General features: G+C 45.5%; 1 protein-coding gene across 4 annotated transcripts in view; it reads right to left on the bottom strand.

Annotated features, from left to right (window-relative positions):
• MX1 (MX dynamin like GTPase 1) overlaps positions 1–23,969 on the bottom strand; it is a 34,658-nt gene that overhangs the window by 10,588 nt on the left and 101 nt on the right. Inside the window, exons 2-13 of one of the 4 annotated variants that reach the window (XM_073010768.1) lie at positions 23,322–23,430; positions 20,059–20,134; positions 18,486–18,630; positions 14,653–14,845; positions 13,528–13,665; positions 10,771–10,925; positions 9,634–9,772; positions 8,832–9,030; positions 6,915–6,993; positions 5,228–5,350; positions 4,656–4,797; positions 1,596–1,754 (exon numbers count right to left, since the gene is read on the bottom strand). In XM_073010768.1, the coding sequence (XP_072866869.1) occupies positions 1,596–1,754; positions 4,656–4,797; positions 5,228–5,350; positions 6,915–6,993; positions 8,832–9,030; positions 9,634–9,772; positions 10,771–10,925; positions 13,528–13,665; positions 14,653–14,845; positions 18,486–18,590 (1,432 nt within the window). In that variant the 5' untranslated portion in view covers positions 18,591–18,630; positions 20,059–20,134; positions 23,322–23,430. The remainder of the gene's footprint in view (positions 1–1,595; positions 1,755–4,655; positions 4,798–5,227; positions 5,351–6,914; positions 6,994–8,831; positions 9,031–9,633; positions 9,773–10,770; positions 10,926–13,527; positions 13,666–14,652; positions 14,846–18,485; positions 18,631–20,058; positions 20,135–23,321; positions 23,431–23,969) is intronic. The other 3 variants (XM_073010775.1, XM_007968708.3, XM_073010772.1) reach the window with 3 other exon arrangements.

The raw sequence follows: 23,969 nt of genomic DNA, 5'->3' as shown, positions 1-23,969 counted from the left end.
AACTCTTAATATAAGTCAAATCATTCTTAATGTAGACATTCAAATTCCATTGATATAATTTATCCATTTGAAAAAAATACAAGAACAAGCTTTTAGATTTAAAAATTTATGTTATTTATCTTTTATTTTTGAAACTCATTTCTATTCTACTTCCTCACAGAATTTTATTGTAATACAACATATCGTATCTTTATGATTGAAAACCTCTTATGGATCTCCATGTCATGTATTTCTGAAAAAGAAGTAGGTATATCTATATTGATTTTTATGACTGTAAGGGCTCTAAGTATTACCAAGTTTCCTCTGGAGTGAGTTAAGAGTCTACAGTGGACCAAAATAACATGATTGCAAGTTTTGGTATATGATTATTAAGGCTAAAAGGTCAATTTTACTGGAAATACACCTCTGAATGAGCTGTTCTGAGGCTATCTCCAGCTCCTTAGTTCATGGATCCATGAGTGATTATTAATTACTCCTAAGATGAGACAGCTGAAGTGTGAGTAAGGATGCTGTCAGTCAAGGAGAGGATGAAGAAAAGAGGTTCAGTAACATCTGGAAAACCAAGAAAGCAAAGCATTTTAAGAAGGGAGTGGATCCACAGTGGGATATCGTTTCCTACCTATCTGTGACACACCTAGATTCCTACAGCACTCTAAAACGCTCCAAACACGTCTACATGTGCAGTTATTTAACCACTGGCTTTACTCCTTGGAGATTTCAAATAAACGGCCGATTTTGAGTGTGAATTTTGAGTGTGAAGCCAGCATAGCAGTGAACAGGGTGGAGGTGTGGTGTGACAGGAAAAATAGAAATATTTTGTCTTTGTCACCAATTCCTAACACAGAAGCCCCTACGTCTCTTGGAATGTCTGGCCTGTTAAGAGTATCTCGTGTTTTTAAGAGATGATGCCCGGTGGGCCCCTACATAGCTTCAGGATTGGGGCCGGGCACTAGAAAGACCAAGCCTTGACTAGAAACTTAGAACTTCCAGCTCCACAGAGGGAGGGCGGGCCTGGAGATTGAGTCAATCATCCATCATGCCTTCGCGATGAAGCCTCCATGAACCCTCCTCAGTAGTGAGGTTCTAAGAGCTCCCTGGTTGATGACCACATCCCTGTGCCATGAGGGTGGTGCCCCCAACCCCGTGGGGACAGAAGCTTCTGTATTCAGGCCCCTACTATGTGCCTCTCCAACAGCTTCATTTGTGCCCCTTATCAAATCCTTTCTAATAGACCCGTAAATGTTAGTGAAGTGTGTTCCAGAGCTCTTGGCTGACCTGAGGAACGGGTGGCAAGAACCTTGATTTATAAATAGTCCGTCAGAACAATGGGAGGTCTGGGGCTTGTGACTGGCGTCTGCAGTTGGGGCCGGTCTTGTGGGACTGAGCCCTTTAAGCTATGGGATCCACATAGACTCAGGGCAGTGTCAGAATTGAATTGAATTGTTGAACACCAACTTGACACCTGCAGAATTAGAGGTTTGCTTGGTGGTGTGGGATGCGCCCCAGGAGGAAAGTGCTGAAGTCTGGTGCTGGCTTTGGTTCGAACCTTTCCCTTCTTTAGAAATCAACGCCCAGAAGTGAAACTGAGCACTCACCCGTCACGGTGTGTAGCATATTCACAGCTGGCTCTTCCAGCGCCTTGATTTGCTGTTTTATGATTGTCTCAAATGTCCTGTAATTCACAAAGCCCGGCAGCTCTCTACCACGATACTGATTTTCAAATTTCTGCATTTTTCTACTCGTAATTTTATGGCCTATAGCAGGAAAAAAATAACACCAAGTTATCTTACAAAAATAATCTTGCGCATTTTTCTAAACACAATACCATTCTAGATTTTCTGAAAATATAAATGGCAAGAAAAAGTGATATCAGATCAAATCTAACTGGTAAACTAAAAATATTCAGGGATTGCACACACACACACAAAAGCCAGATCTCAAGATAATTTTCCTTAGTCACCTCAGGAAGGGGAGTGCAGAGTCAGGTACGATGCCAGGAACCTGCACATGCAGAAACTTTTTGAGTAAGACCCCCCCTTTTTTTTTTTTTTGAGACGGAGTCTTGCTCTGTCACCCAGGCTGGAGTGCAGTGGCGAAAACTCGGCTCACTGCAAGCTCCACCTCCCGGGTTCACGTCATTCTCCTGCCTCAGCCTCCCAAGTAGCTGGGACTACAGGTGCCCGCCACCACGCCCGGCTAATTTTTTTGTAGTTTTAGTAGAGACAGGGTTTCACCATGTTAGCCAGGATGGTCTCGATCTCCTAACCTCGTGATCCACCCACGTCAGCCTCCCAAAGTGCTGGGATTATGGGCGTGAGCCAGCCACTGTGCCTGGCCAAGACCCCTTCTTAAAAACGTACTCGAGTATGAACTGTTGTGAACCTAATTTTAGTTTTACCAAAGAAATTGTACCATACCACATTCCTTGCCCTCAACTGCATGACCATTAGAAATGAGGATGAACACTTTCTGGAATTAACAATATATCATATATTCATGTGTAGAAAGTGTTTACAAGTCAAATGGGATAACAGAGTAAACCAGGTACATCAACTTGTGTGAATGTGATACAGTAGCACTGTTCACTGTGTAAGATGCTGCATTTTTCTTTAAACTGTTGGGATTGTTTGTACTCCCAACAGTCCACACTAGAGAGAGTTAGCCCTATCAGAAGTTCAGAGGGTTTGAGTTCCTTTTTGAATGGTAATCTAGTACCCTTTTTCAGTCAGGATTTTTCTTACTGAGATATCATTTACATAGTATAAAATTCACTCTATTGAAAGTATATGGTTCAGGCCAGGTGCGGTGGCTCACGCCCATAATCCCGGCACTTTGGGAGGCTGAGGCTGGTGGATCACCTGTGGTCAGGAGGTCAAGACCAGCCTGGCCAACATGGTGAAACCCCATCTCTACTAAAAATACAAAAATTAGCCAGGTGTGATGGCAGGTGCCTGTAATCCCAGCTACTAGGGAGGCAGAGGCTGAAGCAGGAGAATCACTTGAACCCGGGAGGCAGAGGGTGCAGTGAGCTGAGACTGAGCCACTGCACCCCAGCCTGGGCGACACAGCAAGACCTTGTCTCCAAAGAAAAAGAAAGTGTATGTGTAAGTGAATTTTAGTATATTCACAAAGTTGTGCAACCATCCCCAGACATAACTCCCAAACCCCACACCCATCACCCATCAATGACCACTTCCCACTTTTCCCTCCCCAGCCCCTGGCAGCCACTATTCTGCTTTATGCCTGTCTGGGTTTGCCCACTCTAACCATTTTCTATCAATGGAATCATAGAATATGATATGTGGCCTTTGTGGCTGGCTTCTTTCACTCAGCATGTTTTCAAGGTTCATCCATGGGGTGCTGTGGACCAGCGCTCTGTGCCTGTCTGCGGCTGGAAATATTCCAGGGCTTGGTGTTATGGGCTGAGTTTGAGTTGTGACCTCTTCAAATTCCTATGCTGAAGTCCTAACCCTCAGGAACTCAGAATCTTACTGTGTTTGGAGACAGGCAAAGAGGTATTTAAACTGAAATCAGGTCACTAGGGTAGGCCCTCATCCCATGTGCCTAGTGTCCTTGTAGGAGAAGATGAGGACACAGACACACACACAGAGACAACCACATCAGGACCTAGCGAGAAGACGCCATGTGCAAGGCAAGGAGAGAGGCCTTAGAAGGGACCAACTCCACCAACACTTTGATCTTGGACTTCCAGCCTTCAGAATTGTAAGAAAATAAATTTCTACTGTTTAAGCCCCCACCAAGTCTGTGGGACTTTGTTATGGCAGCCAGAGCCAACTGTTACACACAGACACATGCCAGTTAGTTTATCGATTCATCAGCGGATGGTCATTTGGGTTCAGTGATATAGGAGAGCGCAAATGTGGCTTTAGCTGTCATCAGCTGCTTATCCTGACCATCCTCCCCAACTGCCCCACTCTCCTGTCTTAAGCCAACATATCAGGCTCACCACGCTATTGACTCATTGCTATGGTCTACATGTTAGTGTCCCCTAAAAATTCCTATGTTGAAACTCAATCCTCAGTGTGACGGTATCAACAGAGGAGATCTTTAGGAAGGATTGGGTTATGAGCACTCTGCCCTCATGAATGGGATTCCAGGCACTTCAGATACTGTATTTTTTGCAATTGAAGGTCGGTGGCAACCCCATGTCAAGCAAATCAGCACCATTTTTTCCAGTAGCACATGCTACTTTTTGTTTCTGTATCAGCAATTTTTTAGCAATAAGGTGTTTTAAACTAAGGTCCGTACATATTTTTTAGGCCTAATGTTATTACACACTTAATAGACTACAGTATGGCATAAACGAACTGTTTATGCACCAGAAACCAAGAAGTTTATGTGACTTGCATTATTGCAATATTTGTTTTGTCTGGAACTGAACCCACAATCTCTGAGGTCTCTGTAAAAAAGAGGTTTGAGGAAGCTTGTTCGTCCCTTATCCCATGAGAGGACACAGTTAGAAGATGCCATCTTTGAAGCAGGGAACAAGCTCTCACCAGACACCAAATTTCCCGATTCCTTAAGAATGGATTTCTTGCCTCCAGAACAATAAGCAATAAGTTTCTACTGTTTATAAATGACCCAGTCTCGGGTATTTGGTTGTAGCAGCTCAAAGAAGGGACTAAGACACTCACCTTCTTGCAAATTGTTTTCAATTATTATACCCCATTTGTGGAACTCACGTCGGAGTCTGGTAAACAGTCGGCTGTCATCTTCCCCTACAGTTTCCTCCCCTTGTATGAGAGCAGTGATGTCCTGATTAAAGGCATTAATTTTCTGTCAAGAAGAAAAACATCAGTATAAGTGGATAGACTTCAAATCCAAGGTCAAGGTCGTTTGGAGGCCGTGCCTATGTGGAGGGTGGGGAGTCATTCTTTGCTTCCTTATGGGACACTGTGGATCAGAGGAAAGCAGAGGTTTTGGCACCAGAAAATCCTATCCCACACCCCTTACTGCCTTAAGGATCTGGGCAACGATCATGACAGAGCGGGTACAACGCAGCCTGAGTATCCCTGACTGCTGACTCCCCCCACACACCCGCACTCCCTGCCCTGCCTCCCTCAGCCTTGTCCACCCTTTGAGTGCTATAGGCCAGATGTCTTTGGATCACCCTTGGGGGAGTGAAGAAGGAAGTGCATAAGGCCCAGGGTCCCTTTTTTGACCATGACATGTGCTTCTCCAGCTCCATGCAGCTGGCAACACTCACGTCTATCAGAAAGAACATTTTTTCATTTTCATCTTCTGGTATGTCGACACCATACTTTTGTAGCTCCTCTGTTATTCCCTGGTGACTCTCCTTGATTTGATTTTCTAACAGCGGCAGAGATTTCTGAGGAAAATGGAGAGAAAATAATGGGAATTTATAAAGATGAACAGGGAATGAAAAGGAGATCCCGGGCCTCCCTCTACATAGGGGCTGTGTGGGCCGTTTGACTTCCTGGCTTCCTCTAAGAGGAGGCTTTTCCAGACGTAGGGGGCAGGAGGACACACGCTAGGGGCACTGTTTTCTGCTCAGGTCTTCCCCCTTCCCGACTCCTGTGGCAGCAGCCTCATGAGCAGCACTGAGGCACCCACTATGCATGGGTGCTGGGCCCTGGTAGAGCGACCCAGGGGCAGTTCCTCCTATCATCAAATTAGGTAAACTCTCTGGAGGAAGACTGGAGGGATCCACTTGTTTAGTAGGTTCTGAAGAAGTGGCATTTGGAGCAATTGGAGATTCAACAAGTTTTATGTTGTTTGCAATCAATAAAAGGTGATTCGAGACTTATGTTATTAACAATACGGTTGACACCATATGCTGGCTCACACTTCCATAGCAAACATCTAAAAATGCCGGCTGACATGTGAAAGCCATACCTTTAAAATGTATCGGTGGGCTGACAAGTCAGTGAGGGGTACTCAGATGCCAGCCCCAGTAACAGTGGCCAGGGAGGGGCTCAAGAAGGAGGCAGCAATGGAGCCTATCTCAGCCACAAGGGCATCTGTCTAGGTAAGAAAACTCAAACGTGAACCTACGAGCCTGACTTGGTACAATGGCAAAAAAACCCCCATGGGCTTACTCGAGGTGGGGAATCTAATAAGGAAGCATCCCTTTTCTGCATAGAATGGGACCCCAAAGAGCTCTGCGCTCATCACAGTCAGCTGGAAAACAACCCCATTCTGCACCCACATTCCTGGGGACCATGTGGAAGACCTTGGTGCTGAGTTGAAAATTTGAAAAAGGCCAGCCTGGCCAACATGGCGAAACCCTGACGCTACTAAAAATACAAAAATTAGCTGGGCATGGTGGTGTGCACCTGTAATCCCAGCTACTCAGAAGGCCGAGGTATGAGAATGGCTTGAACCCAGGAGGCAGAGGTTGCAGTGAGCCAAGATCACACCACCGCACTCCAACCTAGGCAATAGAGAGAGACTCTGTCTCAAAAAAAAAAAAAAAAAAAAAAAAAAAAAAAAAAAGGGAAAAAAAATTTGAAAAAGGAAGAGACTACATTCAGGCAGATTTCTAAAAAGAACCACAGAGCTTTTACAAAGCTTTCAAAAGTTAAAAAATACGTTCATTAGAATGACTAAGACATTATAATAGTGGTTGTCAATGGGAAAGGAAGAGTTAGTAGCTTGTGCATAAGATTTTAATTTTTATTTTGGCCCAGTAGAGATAGTCTGTCAGCATCCCTCCAGACTGTGGTCCCCTGAAAAGCAGTATCCACATCGTCTGGGGGCTTGCTAGAAATGCAGAATCCTAGGCCCCACTCCAGACCCACAGAATCTGAATCTGCATCTTAACAAGATCCTCAGAAGATCTGTGTGTACAGCGATGTTTAAGCAGCCAGCAAGGTTCAGCTCTGTGTTCATAGTACTTTTTTCAGAGAACCCACAGCTCTGCCTGTGCTTACACAGATGTGTGCGATGAGCTCGCTGGTAAGTTTCTCTGCCAGGCAGGGAATTGTGGCCTTTCCTTCCTCCAGCAGATCCCTAGAAGAGAACACAGGAATGATTTCCACCTTGATGTAGCCAGAACATGCATGTCTGCCTTCTGCTGTTGGGAAAAGTCAAGGTGAATTTCAGTTGTTTACAACTGGATAGAATGCCTTGCCATTGGTACCCAACAAATACTCAGAATTGGATTGAATAGGATTATGACTGACTTCTAGCAATCTAGGATATTTCAACAATGATATGGAATGAGCCCTTCCAGCTGATATAATACATGTGTATCATGGTATTTGACTCTAGACTTGGTCATCACAAAAATACACAGGCATGTATAGACACGTTTATATAACACATACCCCCTTCTATGTGTAATATGTGTAGGTAATCATAATGGATAGAGACATATCTTCATACGAATACATTGAAGCATACCGAGATAAATGGGTAGCAGAACACTGAGGAGAAGAGACACAAGATATCTTGTCCGAGATAAAAACTTAAACCATGGGCTGCCTGGAGGAAGTCAGTCAAGCATCTTCTCACCCGATCCAAATTTGTGCTCCCAGGGTGTTATTACAGGGTTTCCCACATTTTATAGGACATTTTAGGACAAAGGAAGCAGCGAAGCATGAGTTTCTGTGCCTTTTTGTGAAGAGTATACTCATACCTAAGCTTCAGTTTCTCTGTCAATTTTTCTAGATTGTAGTAAAACACATATAACATAAAATTGACCATTTAACCATCTTTAAGAGTACACTTGAGTGGCATTAAATACGTTCACACTATTATGCAACCATCACCACTGTCCTTCAGAACTTTTCCTATTCCCAGACTGAAACAATGGCCCCATTAAACACTACCTCCCCATTCTCTCTCCCCCAGCCCCTGGCACCCACCATTCTTTCTGTCTCTATGAATCTTACTACTCCAGGGACCTCGGCTAAGTGGAATCAGACAGTATCCGTCCTCTTATGACTGGGTTAACTTAGTAGAATGTTCCCAAGCTTCATCCATGTTGCAGCATGTGTTGGAATGTCCTTCCCTTTCTAAGGCTGAACGTATTCCACGTTTTTGTACAGACCACATTGCTTTCTGCATCCGTCCATCAATGACACTGAGTCATCTCATCTTTTGGCTATTGTGAATGTGCAGAACAGCATGTAAGTTTCTGTTTGATATTTCTGGAATTCTGAGTAATGGCTCTCTCCGTAGGCTTCTGGGAGAACTGAACGCAAGAATGTTTACAACTCTACATAGTCTTATCATTTTAAATCTTACCAATTTATCAGTCTTTTCCTTTCAAAAAATGTCACTTTTGGCAGGAGGGATAGAAAGGCCGTATAAACTATTTACCTACCTTTTCTTCTGGGATGCTTATTGCTTCCTTTTAATGTTTGACTTTAAACTTTAACTATTTTGGGATAATGAGGTAAGAGCAGTATTTTAATTTTTTTCCCAAATATTAATTAGCCCAACACCATTAATAGATAATCAAGCTGATATAGTCCACTATTTGATTTGAAATGCTGCGTTTATCATGTATCAAATATATACATCCAGGTCTATTTCTGGGCTTTCTACTTCTTTTCTATTCATGTTTTTATAAAATATGGCTCTAGCACCATAATAAATTATTGTACATTGTTTTCTCCCTATTTTCATTTTGATTGGTTTTTAGTGTTTTTTTTTTTTTTTTCTTGGGGGCAGTATTTTGTAATCCCCTTTCTATTCTTCTAGCTGAATTCCATAGTCCTTGTTGGGGAACAAGCATAGTCACACACACACTCCACACATCTGTGGGACGGCTGCCACTTTCCCCAGGAAGACCTGACATCCTGGGCTTGGATTGATCTGTGATGAAACCCAGGCGAGCGCACCTGAAATGTGGGTGGTCCTCAAAGAAGATCTTCTCTCTCTGCAGGGCTTCGGACAGGCTTAGCTGGTCCTGGATCTCCTGCTGGCCGCGGCACTTGACGATCATGTAGCCCTTCTTCAGGTGGAACACGAGGTTCCGCACCACATCCACAACCTTGTCTTCGGTTCCTTTGTCCACCAGATCAGGCTTCGTCAAGATTCCTGCGAGCCAGATGTATTTGGGGAGAGAACGTGCCCAGTCACGAGGCAGAGGTGAACGAACAACCGCTCATGCCCCCAGTCTCCCAGCGTTTCCTCCCATCCTTGCTTGAGGGCAGGCCATGGGCCCTGCAGAACCATGGGGCCAGTGGAGCCCTGCTCCAGAAAAGAACTCCGTGGCAAGCTGCATGAAGGCAGAAATGCCTCCTGGAACAGTGTGTGGCTCTCCCCAAGCTCCTTCAGCGGGGTCCACTGTAGAACACGCCACATTTTGTTTGTCCCTTGAGTTATGGACATCCCATCTCAAACACATTCTTAATGAATACCATGTGCTTCCTGAGTTTGCCCTGCTTCCGAGCCCACTGTGCCTTTCTGAGCAAGTAGATAAGGGTTACAAGGTAACCTAGCCAGTGAAAGTCAAAAGCAGCTCATTTCGCTTGGCCTTGGTGGGCACCAAACCTGCCCCCTTAGCAGGTCTTAGTGGAGGCAGGTTCCCACTAAGCAAAGCCCATGGAGACTGGAGGGACACTTGCCCACTGGCAGACCACTGAGCACAGGCGGGCTCCCCAATTCTCACCAAGCACGGGTGGGCTTCCCCATTCTCACCGATGGTCCTGTCTCCCTCGGGGTCCACCTCCTGGGCCATGCTCAACGCCTCTGTGGTGGCGATGTCCACATTACTGGGGACCACCACCAGGTTGATCGTCTCCTGCCTCTGGATGTACTTCCTGATGAGTGTCTTGATCTGTAAGGAAATGAGAGGAGGTGACTCATGAGTACAGCAAAGGCAAGTGAGAGGTGAGACAGGTCCTGACCTTGTACTTGCTTCAGGCCCTGAGAGTCCCAGGGGTATTTCCCCCAAAAGAAGTAACTTTGGAGAAATGAACCCACAAACGCAACCCTGGAAGTACCTACCAAGCTGGAATTATGAGAAAATAAATTATCTGCGGCAGAAACAGAGCTGTAGGCTCAGGGAAAACCACCAGGTTTCAGGTAATTAACCCCCAAGACCTCAGATCTGATGGTCACAATGAAAAATGGTGGCCAAAAAACCCCACTTCACCCCTAAATCTTTAATCTGTAAAGTAAGATTCACTGATACTAAAATATCATTATACCTATTTCTTTCTTGCTTGTTTTGTTTTTGTTTTGAGACAAGTTCTTGCTCTGTTGCCCAGGCTGGAGTGCAGTGGCACAATCATGGCTCATCGCAGCCTCCCTGGTTCCAGCAATCCTCCCAGTAGTTGACAGGTGCACGCCACTATACCTGGCTAATTTTTTAACCTTTCTTTTATAGAGAAGGGGGTCTTCACTATGTTGTTCAGGTTTCTGTCAAACTCTTGGGCTCAAGGAATCCTCCTGCCTCAGCCTCCCAAAGTGCTGGGATTATAGGAGTGAGCCACTGTGTGTGGCCCATTATACTTCTTTTTAATGCTCTCTTCCCACATAAGACCCCTTCCTAATACACAGCACTTTAGATATAGCATTGCATAAAACATAAAATACATAGATGTTTCCAACTGGGCCCATTGACCTCACTTTCTCCAAAGAAGCTTCCATTCAACTTGACAGAAGAGACTGATCAATGGGCTCTCTAAATTCCCCACTCACACCTCCAAATACTAACTCAGCTCTGGACTCATGGCTACTCTAATACAGTGCCCCCTTTTCTCCTCCCACCCCTCCCACACACCCCCCCATCCCCACACCAATGCCAAGGTCAGAATGGGTCTGAAGTCTGACCTTATACCCAATGTCAGGAGGTTGATTGCCCACAGCCACTCTGGTTATCCCAGGAAGGTCTATTAGAGTCAGATCTGGGACATCTCGGGAGCTGATCTCCAGGGTAATTAGCTCATGACTGATTCCCATTCCTTCCCCGGCGATGGTATTCTGGGCTAGAGAAGAAGCAGGGAAAATCAAACCCAGAGCTTAGGATGAAAGGATCTCATGACAGTGAATACTCTGAAAGTATCTTCTCCTCTCTGTGAGTCATGGATAAAAGCATATTTGGAGCAGGTTCAATTTTCTGTGATTGGGACGAAAGAGATCTCAAAGGATAACTCAGTATTTTCCCTGCTGTTGGCCAGCACTGTGTGTAGAGAGACCTTGTGAGAACATCACCATGAGTGCCACCCACTTAGACCAGTCCAAAGCTGGGCTGAGGCAAGAAGTTCTTCCTGGTAGCATTCCTAAATCCTTCTCATTGGTGTCAGCAGCAAATCAGCAACCAAGCAAAATAAAAACAAATATATGGAAATTCCTAAAATATAAACTGGAAAATCATATGGGGAAATGTGCTTATTTTAGCTAAGATAAGCACTGGTTGCTAACATCCCAATAAGATTTTATTTTGCTCCTTCCTCCTTAATGAATTTCAGGATAGGAATTTGTTTCATCAGATTGTTGGCTAATATCACTTTACTCTTTTCTACATCTAGAATGTCTTTTTGGGATGTTTGATATCAATTTAGAACTTAGGAAATCACAGTGGTTATGGTCCACTAATTTCCCCCAATATCCATGTACCTGCCATGTGGTCATGAGATCGGGTTCTGGCCAGTGGGCCATGTGAAAATGTTATGTGCAACTTCCAGAAAGTGTGCTTATGAAGGTGGAGATACGTCCCTTGCCATGGTCCAGCTGGCCTCAAAGTGGACTTGCTGACTAAGTCACAGCGGTGGGGGGCCTTGGAAACAGAGGCCACACCCAATGAAGAAACGGGATCAGAATAAGTCTTGGTTCCTGATACTGCAATCCCCAGTCAGCTCTGGTCTGTCCCCCTTCAGACTTATATGAGAGGGACAGAAAGCTTCTACATTGTTTAGACCACTGTGTTAGCAACTTGCTGGCACAGTGGTGTCCACATTCCCTTCCATCCCTGTATGCACGCTACTTTACTCGGTGCCTTTGTCACTTCCATGGAGAGAGGGAATCTGTCCCTTGAAATTGGGCTTGGCCACTTGACTTTCTCTGGCTAAGGGGATATTACACAGTGCGACGCCAAGAGAGACTGAAAGGTGTTAGATGCTGGGTCTTGCCCTCTTTTGCTGCTAGGAACCCCTCCACCCAAATTAAGAAGTCCAGCTTAGCCTTCTGGAGGGGAGAGACCACACAGACAGAAGGCCTGGTCACTCCAGCCAAGGGCCATCCTGGACCACCAGCCCCAGCCCAGCTAGCCCAGAGAAGAACTGCCTGGCTGGTCCATCAAATCATGAGAAATCAAAGTGGTTAAGCCATTAGTTTTAAGATGGGTTTGTTTTACAGCAAGGGCTGACTAACGCACACAGTTATTTCGAGTGTTCTGCTGCAGGCAGCCAACCTAATCCCAACTAATTCAAAATCATGGTTTGTCAATAACATTATTTATCTTTCTATAAACAGTCAACAAATGTGATTAATGCTCCACCTTTACAAATGCTAAACTTGTCGCTTCCTACTGCTGGGCATCAGTTCATGTCACTTCAGTACCTTCCCAATGTGAATGAAACTTAATCATGTGACATGCTAGAAAAACAGAAAGGTCACAAGAGGAAGATGTTATCCGTGCATCTCACAGTGGCTGCTCTTTGTCAGCTACTCTGCCCTATCTACACTGCTGGTGTCGCTTCCCCTTGCAGACAACTTCAAATTGATCCTTGTGGTTTGCATTTATGGAGGCCTGCCATGAGTTAGCGTAAGTTAGGATTATGCAAACCCAGGCACTCCCCCCCTTTCTTAGGAAAAGGGTGCTGGTTCTGAGCCCAGGCACTCCCCCGCTTTCTTAGGAAAAGGGTGCTGGTTCTGAGACGGGTTCAGTGATGATCCAGTCCACAATGTGGAGCTCTTTGTACAAAGGAAGAGGGGGAGGAGCTCCCTCACCCTCACATCTGGCTCCTCTTCTGCCAGATCTAAGGAGGGAAGCCTTTGATTAAGGGACAGATCGTCCATATTTGGGGACAAGTTTTACATTTCAAAGTTCACATTATTCTAGATACTCACATAATAAGCAATAGATGTGTTTTTGAGACAGGGTCTCACTCTGTTGCCAGGCTAGAGTGCTGTGGCAAGGTCACAGCTCACTGCAGCCTTGACTTCCCAGGCTCAAGCAGCTCTCCCAGTTCAGCTTCCTGAGAATAGCTGGGACCACGGGTGCATGCCACCATGCCCAGCTATTTTAATTTTTTTTTTTTTAAGAGACAGGGTCTCACTATGTTGCCCTGGCTGGTCTCGAACTCCTGGGCTCAAGCAATCCTCCTGCGTCAGCCTCCCAAAGAGCTGGGATTACAAGCACAAGCCACTGTGCCCAGCCAGAAATAAATTATTGCTATCAGATGCTGATATCCAAGCATGCTGGTCATAATGAGGTAAAAGAAGTAGAAGGAACTGGGGCCTGATGTGTAGGAGAAAGGGGTCCTAAGGAAACAGCACAGGCCCAGGGAGGTGGGAGTAGGAACAGTTACAAACTGACCCCAGGCATGTCAGAAGGCTTGACCAGGCATCCAAACAGGGGGTACTCACCTTTATTAATTTCCTTTTCTACCTCTGAAGCATCCAAAATCTCAATCTCGTAGTCCTGGTAACTGACCTTGCCTCTCCACTCATCTTCGTTCACAAGTTTCTTCAGTTTCAGCACCAGCGGGCATCTAGTCACGATCCCTAGAAGGCCACGCCCACATCAGTGCTCCACTTTGCTCTTAAAAGACCTACATAGTGCCTTAGGCCCATGGTTCTCAAACTTTTATACACTCATCTGGGGAGACATTTAAAACTGGAAACTTTCTGGTCTTACCCTCCGATATGTGGGAACATTAAAACTGGAATCTTTCTGGTCTTACCCTCTGATATATGGGGACATCGCACTATGTCTGGGTGACCTCAAGAACATGCATTCTGAATATGTAACCCAGGTGAGTTTTTGCTCACTAACACTTGAAAGCCACCACTCTTGGCTTCCTGCCTCATCCCAGTGTTCTGCCATCAGCTCAGGTGGCAGACCACACGGGGAAACCCCCCAAACTCATCCGAACATCTTCCATTATCCTCCCAACACACACACTCTACCCCCATTAGGAAAGTATCCTGCTGCCACCAGGCCACCTTACCACTGTCCTCCTACTGTAAACTCCTTCCGTATTCTACTTACCATGCCTGACTTATATTGCAAGACCCATCCCAGGCTTGAACTCTTTGAGCCCTCACTGATCTAGTTCTGAACTGGGGGACTCAAATGCATTTATATTCAGATCTCCTCAAACTGTAGATTACATATTACTTACGTGAAAAAAAATGTGCAATGAGATAGTGTTATGAAATGGTGTTCCCTCCAAATTCCTATGTTGAAGCCCTAACCCCTAATGGGACTGTATTTGAAAATAAGGCCTTTAAAGCGGTAATTAAGGTTAAATGAGGTCATTAGGGTGGGCCCCAATCCAATATGACTGATGCCCTTACAAAGAGACAGCAGAGATGCTTGTGTGCAGAAGGAAGGCCGCGTGGGGGAGCGGTGAGGAGGAACTAAACCATGATGTTGGACTTCCAGTCTCCAGAACTGTGAGAAAATAAGCTTTTGTTGTGTAAGCCACCCCATCTGTGGTATTTTGTTATAGCAACCTGAGCAGACTAATATAGAATGTAAGTTCTTACCACTGCCTCTGGGAAGGGCAACTCCTGACAGTGCCTCCAACACAGAGCTCTTGCCCGAGCTCTGGTCCCCGATGACAGCGATGGCCGGCAGGGCCAGGTCCTGCTCCACACCCAGAGCCCGCAGGGAGTCGATGAGGTCGATGCAGGGGCGCACCTTCTCCTCGTACTGGCTGCACAGGTTGTTCTCAGCCACCTGGAGGAAGTGAAAATGGAGAATTCTTCATGGCCTGCAGATCATGTTCAAGATATGGTTTGGCTCTGTGTCCCCACCCAAATCTCATCTCAAATTGTAATCCCCATAATCCCTACATATGAAGGGAGAGACCAGGGGGAGGTAATTGGATTGTGGGGGAGGTTTTCCCCAGGCTGTTCTCATGATAGTGACTTTTCATGAGATCTAATGGTTTTATAAGTGTTTGGCAAGTTCCTCCTTCAGTCATTCTCTCTCCTGCCGCCTTGTGAAGAGATGCCTTCCTCCATGATTTTAAGTTTCCTGAGGCCTCCCCAGCTATATGGATTGTGAGTCAATTAAATCTCTTTTCTTTATAAATTACCCAGTTTCAGGCAGTTCTTTATAGCAGTGTGAAAACAAACCAATATCCCCCATTAAAGACGGCCAACTTCAATAAGTCTAATACACAGGTTACTGGAATCCCCAAAAGATAATGGAAGACACACACACACACACAAAAATTCAAAGAAATAATACACACAATTCCCTCAAACTTAACGAAAACCATAAACCCAAAGATCCCAGAAACTCAACAAACATCAAGCACAGCAAACATAAACATCATCAAGCCATTAAGAGGGTCAAATTGCTCAAAACCAGTAATAAAGAGAAAATGACAGGAGCAGCCAGAGAATGACATAGTGTGAGCAGAGGAACACAAATGAGAAATCTGCTGTAAATCTTATCAGAAACAATAATAAGTGAGAAGACAGTTAAGCAGTATTTTTAAAGTACTGAAAAACACCGTCGATCTAGAACTCTATACCCAGCAAAAATATCTTTTAAAAATGAAGGCAAAACAAAGACCTTTTTAGCCATCCAAAAGCTTAACTAATTTATTACCAGTAGACCTGCACTACAGGAAATGTTAAAGAAGTTCTTCAGGTAGGAGGAAAATGACACTGAATGGAAATCTGGATCTACACAAAGGAGTCTATACTAGAAGGGGTAACTACTAGACTTTTTCCTATTACTTTGCTATCTTTATTGAATGTTTGAACATAAATAACAACAATATTGTGGGATTTATGATGTATGTAAAAGTAAGATGAATGATAGAAATAGTATGAAGGCTGGGAGCAGAGAGACGGAAGTACACTATTCTAAGGTTCTCACACTATACATGAAGGGACAGACTATCACTTGAAGGTCGACTTATTAAAGATATATACTATAAACACCAAGAGTTATACTTAATAAGACAACAAAGGAGACATGGAATCATAAAAAATAATTAATCCAGAGGGCAGAAAAAGAGGAAAGGGGGAATGAAGAACAGGTGGGATAAATAGAAAATAGCAAGATGATATTCTCAAACCTAATTATATTATCAGTCACATTAAATATAAATGATCTAAATATTCTTAGTCAAAATGACTTTGAAAAAGAAGAACAAAGTCAGAGGACTAGCATTACCTAATTTCCATAATTACTATAAAGTAATTAAAACAGTGAAGTACTTGCATAAAAACAGAGAAAGCAGCAGACTTCACATTCATCCTGCCCACCTACCAGCAGCTGGGCACAATTTTCCAAATGTGGGCTGATTGGGGTTCAGGAAGAAAATATGAGACAATCATCTTATCTTTTACCTCTTTTTAATGACTATTTTTGTGCATGCTTCAACATAGACGTAAGTTTTCACTAGAATAGCTTCTTTATATCAGGACAAGAAGCTCTTCATATTTGGGGTCAGATGATTCTTTGTTGCAGGGGTTGCCCTACACATTGTAGGAAGTTTAGCCAAATATCTGGCCTCTATTCACTATTCACCCTGAGTTGTGACAACCGAGATGTCTCCAGACCTGGTCACAAGTTCCAGGGAGCAAAATGGCCCCTGACTAAGAACCACAGCCTTACCAAATGCATGAATACCATCAATAGCCCGGTCTTAGTTCACACCTTGTAACTTTTTGTTTTCATTTCTTTATACTATCTATTTACAAAAGTGTGTCAAACATAATAAAGCAAATACGCATGTACTAACCACTTGGGTTAAGAACACAAACACTCCCAGTACTTAGGACATTGCACATACCTCCCTAGTCACCTCCTTCCTGTTACTCCCTCACCGCCAGAGGGTCCCTCTATCCTGAGGCTTGCAATCATCACATCCTTGCTTTTCTTTATAGTTTTGCCACCTATACGTTTTTCCTACAATGGTATATTGCTTATTGCTGCCTGTTTGGGAATTTTATATAAGTGGAATCATTTTGTATATTTCCTGTGTTACTCAATTCTTTGGTCCAACATTGTTCATTTGATGTAGCCATTTTGATGCCTGAAAATCTAGTTCATTCCTTTTTACTACTGCATAGAATTCTGCTACATGAACGTACCACACTCCCAGGATCCATTCCACCATGACAGGCACGTGGACAGAGTCCAGGTTTTGCTGTTATAAACAGTGCTGCTATGCAGGTGGCTCCCAGGGGGATGTGCAAGAGTTTACACACGGTTCTCAAATCCCAGCATGCAGCAGAATCACCTGGAGAGCCTGGTAAAGCACAGGGGGTGGGCGCTGCCCCAGAGCGACCAATTCACCAGGTCTGAGAGTGGGAGGAGGGGCTGGTCATTTGCATTTCAATCAACTTCCCAGGTGATGCTGATGGACTGGTCTGCGGGCCACACTTTGAGAACCACCGTCTATCCCCAGAAGTGGAACTGTCAGATCACAAGACACACTGTGTTCTCCTTGACTGGAAAAGGCCAAGCTGCTTCTAAAGCAGGCAAGTATGAGTGAGGGAGAGTTCCTCCTGCTTCATACCCTGACATAAATTACATCTCTTACAGCCAGACAAGAGATGCACGAGGGAGGGAAATGCAGAAAAATGTAAACAGTGGTATCAGGGCGGTGGAAAGGTGGTGGTCCTCTGTGTTTTTCCTAAATGATTCAATGTTTTTAAAATATTGTTTGAAAACTTGTTTAACATTGCCTAGGAAAACAGAGCCAGCCTGAAACAGACCAATGATCCATGGTAATAGGAAACTGAGCACTCTGAGTGCCTGGACACTCCCTGCACTTACTCCTCTCAACAGCCATATAAAGCAAAGACTATTATTCTCATTTTAGATATGGAAAACCAGGCTTATAATAGGAGGAATAACGGCCCACAATCACACAGCTGGGAGTGTCAGCATCGGGACTAACACAGGTTGGACTGATTCCAGGGGTCATGATTGCTTCCCACCAAAAATATGTCTTGATTCTGGGCAAAAAATGCACCACATGGCTTCCCTACAGAGATAATATCCTAATGATGCCCGACGGTTTGTAGCTTGAGACTGAATCATGATGTGGGCAGGAGAAACAAACCTAGTGCTCCTTGAACCCAGGGCCTGGGCCAATTCCTACATGAACCCATCAACAGCTCAGCCGGTGGCCCCAACCCCAGCAGCACCTCCACCCACAGTCAGCTAAGGCACTGAGTCTACACTTGGTTGTAAGCCGGCAAGTAGAGGGTCAGGATCTGCGTCCTGGCACAGGAGAGGTGAGAGAGCAGGCATCTCTGGGGCAGCAGCAGCACCTCTGTAGAAAACGGCAGCCTCGAGTGGACACGGCTCACGTCACATGGATAGCGACTTTCAGAGAGCAACTTACCGAGCCCGGACTCTTCTGGGCCACGTCAGCATCTCCATTCAGTAATAGAGGTTGGGATGCAGCAGCTGGATCAGCTTTTACAATGTCCACTTCAGAAAGAACCATCTTCCTTCTTTCTAAGTTAAGCTTAAAATAAAGCAGATGCCTATTCAACAGATAAGCAGCTGAGTGTATTCAACCATGGAACCAAACCCACCACCAGAAGGGAAGGCCCCTGGGGGCGGGGACTCTGACTAGTTGTTCTTGGTGATGTCCCCAGAGCCTAGAAGAGTGCCTGGGACATGGTGTGTGCTCACTGGCTCTTTATTCACAGAAAGAGAAACAGAGGGACCCAAAGAAGCCAAGGTCAGATGAAGACACACACGGCCTCCCCGCTCAAGACGCTTCAAGAATATCCCTCTAGGCCCAGCGCCATGGCTCACGCCTGTAATCTCAGCACTTTGGGAGGCTGAGGTGGGTGGATCATGAGGTCAGGAGTTCAAGACCAGCCTGACCAAGATGGTGAAACTCGTCTCTACTAAAAATACAAAAAAAATTAGCTGGGCATGGTGGCGGGCACCTGTAATCCCAACTACTCAGGAGGCTGAGGCAAAGAATTACTTGAATCTGGCAGGCAGAGGTTGCAGTGAGCTGAGATCATGCTCCTGCACTCCAGCCTGGGTGACAGAGCGAGATGCTGTCTTAAAATAAAAAAATAAAAATAAAGAATATGCCTCTGTTCCCCAAAAGATTTTCTATGTATCTCCTTTCATAATTTTAGGCCGAATTTCAAAAATGTTTTCAGTATAAATTTGAATAGGATAACAAAGGACACAATTTCTGATGCAACTGTAATACAATTTAAAACTTTACATTTAAAGGCCGGGAGAGGTGGCTCATGCCTGTAATCCCAGCACTCTGGGAGACCAAGGCGAGTGGATCACCTGAGGTCAGGAGTTCGAAGCTAGCTTGGCCAACATAGTGAAACCCTGTCTCTACTAAAAATATAAAAATTAGCTGAAGTAGTGGCACATGCCTGTAGTCCCAGCTACTTGGGAGGCTGAGGCAGGAGAATCACTTGAACCTAGGAGGTGGAGGTTGCAGTGAGCCGAGATTGCACCACTGCATTCCAGTCTGGGTGGCAGAGCAAGACTCTGTCTTAAAAACAACAACAAACAAAAACAAAAACTTTACATTTAAAAATAAAATTGTTATAGAACTGTTTCTAGTGTAGCCAAGGGAATCCAAATATTATGGTAATTTGACACCCAAACCTTTAGTTTAAAAAAAAATGTGAGCTCTAAATCTTTTATGCTCTTTCTTTTGATCATCAATTTCACATTTTCATTTTTTCTCCCACAAGTGGGGGAAATGAAATGTCATTCATTTTACTCTTGAAAGCATGTAACTGACTGCCTTATACTTGTCTGCACTACAAATACACATGTATTTGAAATTCATTTTTAAAATGTTGTAGAACAAGTGTCTAAATACAAAATTTTACAGTGTCTAATAATCTTGGATAAAAGTAACTGAAAATCTTTCTCCTATGACTCAAAATAAATGTTATAGAAAATAGCATGCACCAACTTACCTCCAATATACGTTCCTTCAAATAAAAGTAACGTCAACAAGTTAGATGGTATCACTGAGCTGTTCTCCTGTACCTCCTTGAAATCAAGCAAAGTATACAAGTAAGACCCAAACCCGTGGAACACCCAAGAGTACCCACCCACCCACTCCCATTCCCAAGGGTGAGAACCGTGCAAGTGCAGGAGGTCCGAAGCCGATTCTGATTTCCCAGAATCCTTTTCCTACGTTTTGACTATTTTAACAGATGAATAAAGCACAGAGCTTTGCTGCAAATCCGCTGCCTGGATCAATAATATGTAAGGATGCTCTCCTTGCTTCTCCTCACGGGAACCTTCCCCCAGAGCCATGTGATCTTTGTCAATATCATGGGAGTTGAAGGGACAGGTTAAAACAAACTCGTCTCCCTGCTCTGTAACATATCTAGCTGCACACCTGAGCCAACGCCATTTCTCCTGTCACACTGGAGTTCACAGAAACGCCCATGTCAGGAAGGTCGGGAAGCGCTGCCACGGGTTCATGCTGCCTTGGCTAAAGAACACGTCCCTGACGCCAATACTTAAAACTATCCTTTTCTGTCTCCCTTCCCCGGGTTTAAATGCTTCCAGGACAGGCATCCTTGTTTGATTTGGATGGGAGGGAAGGGATATATTTCTTTTTTTTTGAGACAGAGTCTTGCTTTGTTACCAGGCTAGAGTGCAGTGGCGCGATCTTGGCTCACTGCAATCTCCACCTCCCAGGTTCAAGCGATTCTCCTGCCTCAGCCTCCTGAGTAGCTGGGACTACAGGTGCCCGCCACCGTGCCTGGCTAATTTTTTGAATTTTTTTTAGTAGAGATGGGATTTCACAGTGTTAGCCAGGATGGTCTCAATCTCCTGACCTCGTGATCCGCCCACCTCTTTTGTCAGGTAGGAGTGGAATGGTTACAAAAGGCAATCCATTGTAAACGGTACTTATGGAGTCTGACAATCTGGAAATTTATTCCCTAAAACTCCCATGCCTTTGGAAAGACCTCATGTGCCCAGGGCATCCCAGGCTCGATACTAAAGACCACCACTTCATCTGCCTCTCAGGAGTGCCAGTCTTCTGGGCTATGGTTGCCTCAGTTGGACTTTCTGCAGCCAGATACGGAGCATCGTTGAGACCAGGACTTGCATGGGTTCCACTCAATCAGCTGAAACAGGACTTGGTGAGTAGATTCCCTTCCCTAATTTGTTTCATAGATTGAGATTCTCTAAAAGCTAAACCTTATGGGTTTTGTCTGTAAACCATAAACGTTTGTACCTTTCCCTGATCATTTGGAACATCAGTTTGGATTTCAGGGACAGGGCAGTCTCGGGAGTTCAGACTGATTTCTTACTCCTCCATGGAGCTCGGCATCCAGCTGCAGTCTTCAAACTAAACCAGCTCTGGCCTTGGAAGAGCCAAGAGGTGGTGACTCCTAGCTCTCCATCCCAAAATGCTCCTAAAATGTCTGGGCTGCACCCTGTGTTTGCAGAGGCAGCTGCAGGGAGCCTGGACATGCCTCCCACCTCTCTCTTTTCCAGTCCTCCATCCACTCGCCACTGCACGGCCCCACTGGTCAGAGCCTGAGGTGTTAGGTGGGCGTGGATGGGGTTATGCACCAGCCTCTTCTCACATCCTGAGCAACTGCCCCTGTGCAGGGGCTTCCTTCCATCCCTGCCCAGGGCAAGTTTGTGCCCATGACATATAATAATGACTTGTGACTCTGATGTCTCAAAATGGAGGCACTCGTATTAGGTGGCATTAAGCCCACAGTAGGTTTTTTTCTTTAGAAACAATAAACATACATGTTTCTCACTTTCGCTCTTAGTAAAGGGGTTTTTCTTCAAAGTGGTAAGCATGTGTGTGGTAGACTAAGGGGATGAGGGAACACTTGCTGTGGCCCAACGCCACCGGAGACCCCAGTGGATAAGGACCCGGTGGCAGGCACACCCACGGAGGATCGCAAAAGCAGCAAGGGACTGGCAACGTCTGAAGCATTTTCAGAATCTTGGCAGAGAGATTTCTGAAAGCTTCTTCCTGACTTTGGCAGCTAAGCAGCCCAAGACGAGGCCCCTGGAGGAACAGATTTCCCTCCACCACCCAGCACTAGAGAGGGACTTCCCGATTCCCTGGAGTGGCTGTCAGTGGGCTGGCCTCCGGAGCCTCCACTGTGGGTCCTTCCCTAATCACTCCCTTTAATCATTGTACTGTGAATGTCTGCTCAATTCTGTGTGTGAATTGCTCACAATAAATCTGGAATTTGAGAATCGCTCATTGCCTACTGGGTCATCCTGAAACCTTTTGGGAAAGTGACAGCACACAGCTGGAGGAAACTTGCTTAACAATTAAAATGAACCTGACTGGGTGCAGTGGCTCATGCCTGTAATCCCAGTACTTTGGGAAGCCAAGGCGGGTGGATCACTTGAGGCCAGGAGTTTGAAACCAGCCTGGCCAACATGGTGAAACATTGTCTCTACTAAAAACATACAAATCAGCCAGGTGTTGTGAAGCGTGCCTGTAAACCCAGCTACTCAGGAGAATGAGGCACCAGAATCGCTTGAACCTGGGAAGGCGGAGGTTGCAGTGAGCTGAGATGGTACCACTGCATTCCAGCATGGACAACAGAGTGGGACCCTGTCTCAAATTAAAAAAAAAAAAAAAAAAAAAAAAAGAACCCAACGGCCCACTTCATTTCTGCTGTCCCTTGGAATGGTGGTGGCTGGATGGCGGCCTTCTCCACTCCAGATTTCAGGGAGCAGTTTTCCTGTAGCCTCCAGACCCAGAAACGATCTCCCAGCAGTGTGGCCACAGAATTCCTGCAGTGAGGGTGGAGGTGGCATCCAGGGTTGCCAGGGGGTTTCTCTCCTTGTGGGGAAGCTTCCTTAGCTCAGACCCCATAGAGGAGCAGGGATGGGAGGTAGGATTCAGCCCCCTTCCTCTCCCAAAACCCCTAATAAGCATCACCTACTACCTACGCTCTAGGAAATACCTAAGATGCAAGAGTCTACTACTTTCCTAACACAATCCAGTCTAGTTTTTTCTTTCATACACTTTTAAGCTCTGAGGTACATGTGCAGAACGTGCAAGTTTGCTACATAGGCATACATGTGCCAATCCAGTCTAGTTTTAAAACTAACTCTTGCAGGACTGACATTCACCTTTTCTTAAAGCGTTTTCCCCCCAAGCCCCACTAGCATTTAAATTTGTTATAAATAAAAGAGAGAACACCTTGCACTTTAGACCAAATGCACTGCTACCTACCAAAGCCCCTGAGCTGGGTGAGCAGGTGGGCGGCAGGGGCGCCAGGGAGGCAGTGGGAGGCGTGTCCACCGCGACGCTGGGATTCCTGGGCTGCAACTGCGGTCCAAGGCTGAAAGATGACGGAGCCATTTTAGGAGCCCTTTGGGACTGACACCGGGGGTGGAGGTAGACGCGTGGTTAGCATCACTCCACTCTACTTCCCAATAACAAACGTGATTTAAAATTTGACCAAATAACTTGGGCCATCCCAATTGCCCAGCTCGGCAGTCACCCGCTGTTAGTGTTGATAGGGTGGGGGCGCAGGTCTCAGCTGTGCCCGGGCTCCTTCTGCCACCCCCGGGACTGTCCTGCCTCCGTTCGTCCACCGCACCCACTCCACGATCCCGATCTCGGCCCAGCTCGGAACCCCCTTTATTCAATAGGATAGGCAAGGACTCCTTGAACCTTCCCTCCCCAGCGACCTCCGCATTCTGACTTGGGTTTGCTTAGGCGCGTTCGCAGGAAATAGAAGTCGACGGAAAGCGGTGGTCGGCGTTCGGGTGGGCTCGTGGCCCGCGCAGCGGTGGATCATGAAACTTTCCCGGCGCCCTTTCCCGCTTACTAGAGTCCCTCGGAAACCTCCCCCGAGCCCCGTCCCCTACCCCTTCC

The sequence above is a fragment of the Chlorocebus sabaeus genome, chromosome 2 (genome assembly GCF_047675955.1).
Source record: "Chlorocebus sabaeus isolate Y175 chromosome 2, mChlSab1.0.hap1, whole genome shotgun sequence".
Classification (NCBI taxonomy): domain Eukaryota; kingdom Metazoa; phylum Chordata; class Mammalia; order Primates; family Cercopithecidae; genus Chlorocebus; species Chlorocebus sabaeus.
This window is presented reverse-complemented; position numbering and strand designations above follow the sequence as displayed.